This window comes from Nanorana parkeri, unplaced genomic scaffold (assembly GCF_000935625.1).
Source record: "Nanorana parkeri isolate BGI_ZX_2015 unplaced genomic scaffold, ASM93562v1 scaffold67, whole genome shotgun sequence".
Lineage (NCBI taxonomy): Eukaryota > Metazoa > Chordata > Amphibia > Anura > Dicroglossidae > Nanorana > Nanorana parkeri.
This window is the reverse complement of record NW_017306335.1, coordinates 656,172-666,029: the sequence shown is the minus strand read 5'-3', so window position 1 is coordinate 666,029 and position 9,858 is coordinate 656,172. Positions and strand designations below refer to the sequence as shown.

Here is a 9,858-nt window from a genome sequence, read left to right as displayed (position 1 = left end):
GCTGGTGGTATACTGCATTTCGCCGTATTATCATTATACAGCGCACTGTAGAGGACTACAAATCCCAGCGATAATAAATGATATACAGCGCAATGCAGAATAACGCCAGCTATAGAGGAATACATCAGATCCCAGCAATAATACATTATATACAGTGCAATGCAGAATAACGCCAGCTACAGAGGACTACAAATCCCAGCAATAGTACATTATAGTATAATGTACTATTGCTGCATTCCTCTATAGCTGCTGGTATTCTGCATTGCGCCGCTGTATAATGTACTATATTGCACACCACACTTTTTTTTTACTTCCACCGCGCCAAGCTTGCTCCCGTGAAGGACTACAATCACAATAGAAACTAGTAGTCCATCACTGGAGCCTTTTTTTTTTTAATTATCCGATTAACCGATTAATCGAACTTAATAATCGGCCAACTAATCGATTATGAAAATAATCGTTAGCTGCAGCCCTACATTAAAGAAGAACTCTAGGAAAAAGTTTTCAAGGGGTAAGTGCTCGTTTTTGTGTAGGTGCTAAAAAATAACTAAGTTATACTCACCCGAAGCTCCAAGCTGGCCGGCTGTCACAGCGCTCCCACCTCCTCCACTGTAGCTATAGAATCTCTCAGCATCCTAGCGTCTATACACATAATGATTTATAGGACCAAGACCGCTTCTACAGGAAACACAATTAAAAAGACTTAAAAAAATAATTTTTTTTCCTGACCGGCTGCCTGACTATGAAGGCCGCGGGTCCCTCTCTGTGCAGTTCTGCTAATGGCATGTCTCCCTGTGGCCTTGCTGCCTACTACGGATGGTTACCCTTATTTGTTCCAGGATCTCGCCTTCCTCCTCTGAACTGGCTGACTCCTGAGGCCCCGGCATTATTAACCTGTCTGTTGCCCGGTTTTTGGCTGTGGCTGAGCGGCTCCGACATTGCCTGTCTGTTGCAGTGACGTGGGTGCTGGTTCTGGCTGGGGGCTGGAGCCACGTGTCTGAAGCCTCTTTCTGGTTATCGATCATATGCAAAACATCACCAGCACACCAAAAATCCTTCAAGGATCACCGATTGTTGATTTATTTAGAACGGTGTCAATAAAACAAGCTCTTCCAGGGCCTCACAGGGTCCCTTCATCAGGCATTCCATTGATCAAAGTGCAAGCATTAATTATCTTTCAAGCCTTGTTCTGGGCGCGCAGCGTCATTTCCGGCCGCCGGCTCAGATATAATTTCCGATGTGCGCTGCTTTGCTTGCTGCCTCTGACGTCGAAGTGGATGCGGACCTTCGGGCGTTTTTTCAGAGCCAGAGGCTGTGTGGGGGGAACACCGCTGCGGTCGACATGGAGGAAGACGGCAGGCAGACGAGTGTGGAGTCTAAAACCAAGGACCTGGTAAGTGGCTTACAGGGACACTTTGGTGGAGGGTCTCGAAGCAGGGTATACTAAATGTATGTTGTTTGGGCTTCCCTGCAGGACCCCTCTGGTTCTGAGAAACCGGCGTCATTTTCATCTGTTCCACCGACAGCCCCAGCTTTTAAACAAATTGGGAAACGCTGTGGCAGCTGTAATGCCAAGCTTCTTTCCGGTTACCAAAAGCCTTGTGATCTGTGCCTTAATAAGCTAGGAGCTAGGGAGTCTTCTAATATTATGAAAGGTTTATTGGAAAGTAGGAGGACAGATGTCTGCTACAGTTCAGTCTTTTAAGTGTCTCTTCCCAATTTTTACCCTCATCCTCTACTGCTCCAGTTTTGCCAGGGCTTTTTTCTGAGGAATTAGATTGGCCTGTATCAGACAAGGATTCTATTTCAGATAGTTCGCTGGACGAAGGGGAAACCTTCGATAAAGATGCAGAAAGCTGCCCCTCTAGACATCTGTTCCCATTAGAAGAAATTGATTATTTGTTACAGGGAATCTATGCTACTGAACAGATTCCAGATCCTACACGAGCCATTTCAGTTCAGGATAGAGTGTACAGGGATCTGCTGGAAACACCGGGTAGAGCTTTTCCTGTATACGAGTCAGTTAAGAACTTAGTTTCTGGGGAATGGAAGGAGCCAGAGCATAAGTTCCTATCTTGAAGATCTTGGAAAAGAATGTTTCCCTTTAGCACAGAGGATGATGATAGGTATTTCAAGTGTCCAAAATTAGATGCTCCATTAGCTCAGGTTTCAAAGAAGAGGCTGGTCTTTCATTTGAGGATGCCGGTAATATTAGGGATCAAATGGACCGGAAGGCGGAAGCCCTTTTACGTAAAACGTGGGATGCTAATACAGCATCTATGGCACAGCTGTTGCTGCCACATCTGTTACAGGGTGCTCCGGCAGAACAGATTTTGGAGTCCTTATCAGTAGTTGGTAACGTAGTGGCCTATCTGGCTGATGCTTCAGCAGAATCGGTTAAGGCCTGTGCTAGGTCTGGGGCTCTTCTAAATTCTGCCATTTGGTAAAAGTCCTGGAAGGGAGATGGGTTTTCAAAGGCTAGACTCTGGAAGGAAAGTTAGTGTTTGGGTCTGGTTTGGATGAGGTGCTAGCCAGATCATCAGAGAAGTATAAAACATTTCCTGAAAAAAGGAGGTTATGCAACAAACGTTTTTTTCGTCCGCCACAAGGACAAAAGAAGCCAGCCAATATATCCCAGACGCCTGGAAGGGGCTGGCCATTTAATAAAGAAAAAGCAAGTGGAGGTTTGCTCTTTCATACTACGGAGCCCTATAATAAAGACAACAAATGACTATTTAAAGAAGGTGGGGTCATTCTTCTCTGGGCAGAGTTGAATGTCCAGTCTATCTTGGCTGTGCATACAAGAGGTCAGTACAATGAAGGCAGACTTCTTGAGTCAGAGGCCTATTCACCACAAGTGAGAACTGAATCGAGGTTTTTAGTCTGATAGTCAACAGATGGGGTCCACCGGATATAGATTTGTTTGCAGGCAAGGGAAACAGGAAATAAAGGGCTTTGTTTTCAAAAGAAATGGAAGGCGGCTCATTGGGCATAGATGCTCTAGCTCAAGATGGGGTTTTCACCCTACGTTATGCTTTTCCTCCTCTGTCCTTGATCCCTCGGATTTCACAAAAGTGGAATCAGGCGAGATGTTTTTTTATACTGATGGCTCCTTGGTGGCTTGAGGGAACCTGGTTCTTGGATCTTCAGAGACAATCTGTTCACCCCCCTTGGGAGCTCCCATCCAGGAGGAGTCTCCTCTTTCAATGGCCAGTTGGATAGGAAAATCTTCAGTAAGGTGTGGAAGATTTTTTTCTTCTTGGTGTTTACGTAAGAACATTGTTTCTCCTTCGGTTTTGTTGATTTTAGATTTCCTTTAGATTGCATGGCTTTCTTCCGGGTAAAACAGCTGCATGTCGTGTATCTCAAAAAGAAGGTACTTGTACCTTTTTTCTGCGATTGCCGCGTGGATGTCACCCCATTGAAATCAATGGTGCCCGCGCAGCAATCGCTGTCTGCATTGTACAAGACCGTGCGATCCCGGGACGCGCTTCCTGGGTGTCATGCAGATGTGAACATAGCCTAAAGGTGCAATTATCTGCTCTTTCTGTTTTTCTAGAGAAGAAATTGCTTTTTTCATACTGCTGATAAAACAATTTCAGAAACCGCTGACAAAACAATTTCTTACAGCCATTGATCGGTCTTGTCTTGTGCACAGTAAAGTTTTTCCTCCCTGGGTTCTTTCATTGGTGTTGGGAGGACTTTTAAAATCACCATTTGAACCCATCATGGATGTGTCTTTTAAATGGTTAACGCTTAAAATGTATTTTTTATTAGCTATTACATCGGCTAGGCCCTGTGGTACAATAAGGTCTTCTACAGAAACACTACTATAGCGTGCGAAGACTCTGGTTGGGAAGCTCTCTAACACACAGGGGCCTTGGGGGTTCCTTGGGTGTATACAGGATGGTGTAGAAAAAACAAGGGCACCACACCAAAAGTGTAGGAGTCTAGAAGTATTAATTTCATGGTTGAAGTATAGCGATAACAAGCTACTGTGTTTCACAGCCTATAACATTCCACCGTCATTGGGGCGTAATGGAATATAAATGTGTATATAATAGGGATGCACTGATACCGAGTAGTTGTGCGAGTACTCGTACTCTCCCAAATGCTCCGATACCGGAACTTCCGGTCAGAGGGAGATCTCCCTCCGACCTGCAATGCCGAGGGAGCATGAAGCAGGCTTCCTTTCCAATCAGGTAGCCGGGCGGTGGGTTATGGCCCACTTCCTGATTGGCTAGGAAACCGGCTTCACTTGTTTCTAGGCAGCCTGGCTTCCTAACCAATCAGGAAGCCGGGCGGCACGTAATGACCAAAATCCCGGCTTCCTGAAGTGTCAGGCAACCTGGGCAAGCGAAGCCGGTGTTCTTTCACTAGAACATCGGCTTCACAGGAAGCCGGGAGAGGGGGTCATGATCCGCCGCCCGACTTCCTGATAATTGGGGCAAACCGCACCGATATCGGCAAGTAGAGCTGCAACAACTAATCGATTACTGAATAAGTTGTCAACTTTTTCAATCATCGATTAATCGGCTTCCGATTGGTTGGCCCTGTTCACGGATCCACACATGCTGCGCGCCACACCTCACGCTCGCCGCTGTCAAACCCGCCCGCATCCACGCGCCGCACCTCCTCCCAACCTCATGCTCACCGCCTGCCCAAATCCACGATCGGCACAGGGAGAAGAAGTAAGGAGGAGCAGCTGTGGGCGGATGACAACCGCCGATAGACGGGCCCAATCTCAGAAGCAAGTTGCTGGAAGTCTGCTCAGGTAAGCCTGCACTTTCCCACACATGGTACTCTATAATGTATTGCTGGAATTTGTATTCCTCTATAGCTGATGGTACATTGTGCTGTATATTATACATGGGAATACAAATCCCAGCAATACATTATACACTGCATGTATAATGTATTGCTGGGATTTGTTGTATTCCTCTATAGCTGGTGGTATTCTGCATTGCGCTATATAGAGGACTACAAATCCCAGCAATAATACATTATACAGCGCAATGCGGAATACCACCAGCTATAGAGTACAAAAAAATCCCAGCAATAATACATTATACAGTGGTGCAATGCCGAATACCACTAGCTATAGAGGACTACAAAACCCAGCAATAGTACATTATACAGCGCAATGCAGAATACCGCCAGCTATAATGTACTATTGTTGGGATTTGTTGTAGTCCTCTATAGCTGGTGGTATCTTAATACAAACTAGTAGTCCATCACTGGAGCCATTTTTAAAAACGTATTTTATTTTTTATCCGATTAACCGAACTGAATAATCGGCTAAATCGTTGGCTGCAGCTCTATCGGCAAGTACCAAAAAAAAGAAAATTGGTACTCGATATCGAAAAACCGGTATTGGTGCATCCCTAGTCTATGAAAACAGCAAAAGGTTTCCCAGCACGCCAGCCAGCATGCAAAAAAAACTTGTCTCACCACTAAGGTTAAAAACAGAGGTTTTAGATACACGTCTTCTGCAGAATATGTGAAAGCCGCACAGCCACGTCAAGGCCCCTCTGTGTAGTGCGGTCCTAACTCTAACCTATGAGAGTCTCCATCTTGGAGCACATGTAGCAAAATATAAAATTGAGTGCAGCTTTGCCAGGAGACAGCCCAACCCCCTTAAAGGCACAGGAACACACGTGCCTCACAAGGGACCCCGCACATCACAACCTCTGTTTTTTGCATGCTGGCTGGTGAGCGTGCTGGGTAGGGCTGCAACAACTAATCGACATAATCGATTATAATCGATTATTGAAAAAGTTGTCAACTTTTTCAATAATCGATTAATCGGCTTCTGATCAGTTGGCCCTGTTCACGGCTCCACACACGCTGCGCGCCCCACCTCCTCCCTAACTCACGCTCAACGCTGACAGACCCGCATCCACGCTCTACACGCCGCACCTCCTTCCAGCCTCGCACTCACCGCCCGCCCACATTCTCCATCGGCACAGGGACGCGGGGAGATGTAGTAAGGAGGAGCAGGTGTGGGGGGGATGACAGCGGCAGATTGACAGGCCCGATCTCAGAAGCAAGTTGCTGGAAGACTGCTCAGGTATAAGCCTGCACTTTCCCACACGTGGTGCTCTATAATGTATTGCTGGGATTTGTATTCCTCTATAGCTGATGGTACATTGTGCTGTATATTATACATGGGAATACAAATCCCAGCAATACATTATACACTGCATGTATAATGTATTGCTGGGATTTGTTGTATTCCTCTATAGCTGGTGGTATTCTGCATTGCGCTGTATAATGTACTATTGCTGGGTTTTGTAGTCCTCTATAGCTGGTGCTATTCTGCATTCATTGCTGTATAATTTTACACTTTCCATTTAACTATATTGCACACCACACTTTTTTTTTTCTTTTTTACTTCCACCGCTCCAAGCTTGCTCCTTTCAATACAAACTAGTAGTCCATCACTGGAGCCATTTTTTAAAATGTATTTGATTGTTTATCTGATTAATCGAACTTAATAATCGGCTAACTAATCGATTTTGAAAATAATCGTTAGCTGCAGCTCTAGTGCTGGGAAACCTTTTGCTGTTGTACTGTTTGACGCCCTTTCGTGTGCACCTTTGGCCTGGCCAGGAAGGGGGTGAAACACTATGGCCTTCAAGTGGTTAAAGCTGATAAGTTGATGAGTGCGTTTTGCCATTTGTCGCAGAATGTTTCTGACCTAATCTGCCAATTTAAGTGTGTGTGTGAATGGGCAGCGTACTTTCAGTCACATTCATCTTGTGTTTTGAGATGCTGCAGAGTTCCTTCAGGTGCATTTAACTTGCAGTTCACCTCCTTCTGACCTGCGTTTACCTCTTCCTAAGCTGCTTTTGCATTCCTATGAACTAGTATGGGGAGAAAAGCAATTCTGTCATGAACAAAAGGTTGTATGCTCAGGTTCTTCCTCTGTTTGTTATAGTAGGTGATGAGAGAACATGGTGATTTTCATGAATTAGTATGTCACAGGCCCCTTAGTTCTTAAAGGAATTATTACTGGGGTGGTAACCCCTTAAGGACCAAGCTTCAGATGCGGGTCTTTCAGTTAAGGACCAAAGCTATTTTCTCTGTTTTTCATTTATTGCACCAACACATTTTATACAATTTTTTTTAAAGGACAGAAAGGGCTTTCATTTGATGTGACAGATGCATATACAAGTTCTCATATATTGCGTGAGGGAAGCCCAAAGCCTTAAGGACCCATGATGGAATTATTCTTCATGGGTCCTTAGGGTATGGACAACTATGATGGAATAATTAAATCATTGATCCTTTATGCTAAGCCCTCATTCACACGGGAAACAGCCGGCCCGTACTGATCCGTACAGCATGCACGGCCGTATCGGGCCGCTCCCGGGAAGGACGGGTGCTGTGTGTGATTACACGCAGCAGCCTGTCTTTCTCTTTGGGAGTATGCAGCCGTACGACGCCCTATGCTCACCCGACCTGCACGTCCGTCCGTACTTGTATGCTGACAGGATGGATCCTGTCTGCGTCAGAGTACGGACACCCACACGGACGTGCAGGTCGGGTGAGCGTAGGGGGGCGTACAGCCGCATACTCCTATAGAGGACAGGCTGCTGCGCGTAATCACATGGTGCACCCGTCCTTCCTGGGAGCGGCACGATACTACGTGCACGCAGCACGGATCTGTATGGGCCGGCTGTTTCTCGTGTGAATAGGGGTTAACAAGGGCAAAATAAAAAAACTTGCGCACCGATTCTGTAATGGCAGCTTTTATCTTCCAGCCATTGGAGGTTGCACAGACCCAGCATGCCTCGCAGCGGCCAACATTGTGGGACTTGCAACTCTTCAAACAGCTGGTTGATCTTTCTTCGCTTAATCTGCAGCCTTTGGCCGGGGTATTAGTGGAGCTTCCGCTCTCTGTTCGGCTCTGCCCATTTTCTGTGCTCTGCTTGATCTGATCTCCCTCCCTACTCAGCTATCTCCGTTGTTGGGATGTCGGCTCTGTGCTAACACGTGTCTCTCTCTTTCTGCTTCAGGGAAGATGGTGAAAAAAGTCTGCCCTTGCAACCAGCTCTGTAGTAACTATCCTTTCTATATATCTATATCATTTCTTTGTTTCATATTCTGCAGTCTGTTGCTCACCATTACACACTTCCTGAGAGACCTGTATAGTCCCCCTATTGCACACCATGAAGCTCCCGCCCGCTGTCTTGTCGCCATCTAGTGGTGCCTCTAGTAGACTTAACACTACATTGCACTTGTTCTAATATACACAGGTAGAGCCCTGGAATTCTACCCCATAGGACATTTATAAAAGTTGTGCAGGCTTTTTAGCCCGGAGTGCATTGATCTATATTTTCGAAACTGCTTATATAGAATACACGCACATTTTACAGAAAGAATTGTCAAAATTACATTTTAATCACTGGAAGATTAGCCAATTTTCTGTGAGTTTGATAAATGTCCTCCATATAATGAGCACTGGTGAATTTGGGGCCCCCTGTCGCCTTTGTATTGGTGTGAAGCTGCAGAGTATAAAAGGTGTAATAACATTAGTTTTGTTTGGCCCTTCTGGTTACACCTTAGGGGCAAGGATGTGAAAGGGCTGCATGGTCAGTATCTGAACCCTTGTGTCATTGGTCCTGAATGTTTCTTTTCATTGTTTCAGGGACGAGCAGCACAAATACAGTTGCCCCTTCCACTGCTCCGACCCCGCAGACCAACACAGCCCCTGTATCCTCCAGCTGCAAAGGAATGTTCACGGACGATCTGCACAAGCTTGTTGATAACTGGGCCCGGGACGCCATGAACCTGACTGGAAAAAAAAGCAGCAAGATGTCTGGACACCCCAGCTATGAAGTGAGTTGAGACATCCTGCTTGCCTCCCTGTCACATTAGAAATGTTTTCAGTATCGTGGTGCTGTTATCTAAATTTAAATTTTTAAGACCCTTTTTATAAACGCAGCTGAGTCTTGCCCACGGTATAGAACGTCCCTACCTTCCACTTCCCTACCGCTATGAAATTTAAAGGGAAATTCTCCTGTTTTTTTTTTTTTATATTTATTTTTTGTATTGGGAAGGATTGTAACCTCCGCTGAGGACAAATCCCCCCGTCCTTTCAGTTTGGAGAGACTTCCTCACACTTCCTGCTGTGTGTTTGGACATTGAGCAGACAGGACACATTCCCTGAACTGTCCAAATCTAGAGAAAAAAACATTTTGGATTTACAGCCACTTGAAGCAAAGGACAGCATTGAAAAAAAACCAGACTACATTGATGTATTCCAGGTGTAAATCCAGTTATTCCAGGCAAGCGTAACATAAGATCGGCCCGAAAAGAGGTTCTGTATTCCCGGTATATGTTTGCTATGTGGTGGATACATTTCTAAGAGTCTCTTATTTATTTTACAGGGTCCTGGTATGGCTCGGAAATTTTCTGCTCCTGGACAGTTGTGTGTGAATTTGCCTCCGTCCCTTGGGGTTCCAGTCTCCATGCCTACAGCCTCAGCCAACTCCCTGGCTCAGTACCCCAAAGGCGTCTGCCCCCCTCAGCAGTATGGCTTCCCTGGCGCGGCCTTCCAAGGGCAGTGGAGTGGTCCTGGACTCCCACCATCTTCCCAGCCCATTAACCAGTTCCCGCCAACTGTGACTACTTCCTTACAGAACTTCAATATCAGCAACCTTCAGAAATCAATCAGTAACCCTCAGGGGTCCAACTTGAGGACTACCTAGCAGGAGACCCCCAAAAAGTACTGCAAAACTGAGGGGAGCACAGGAGGGGGAGAGTTCCACAACATCTTCCCGGCCACCACAAGCTCCACATTGCTGTTACTCCTGTCTCTCGCATATATGCTTCTGTCCCTGCTTCTCCATC

At 45.9% G+C, this 9,858-nt stretch overlaps 1 protein-coding gene across 1 annotated transcript in view; it reads left to right on the top strand.

Moving 5' to 3' along the window:
• Positions 1-9,739, top strand: part of WNK1 (WNK lysine deficient protein kinase 1) — a 150,571-nt gene extending 140,832 nt beyond the window's left edge. The window contains exons 31-33 of the mRNA XM_018576418.1: positions 8,022-8,063; positions 8,654-8,844; positions 9,396-9,739. Coding sequence (XP_018431920.1) covers positions 8,022-8,063; positions 8,654-8,844; positions 9,396-9,716 — 554 coding nt within the window. The 3' untranslated portion in view covers positions 9,717-9,739. The remainder of the gene's footprint in view (positions 1-8,021; positions 8,064-8,653; positions 8,845-9,395) is intronic.
• The last annotated feature ends 119 nt before the right edge of the window (positions 9,740-9,858 follow it).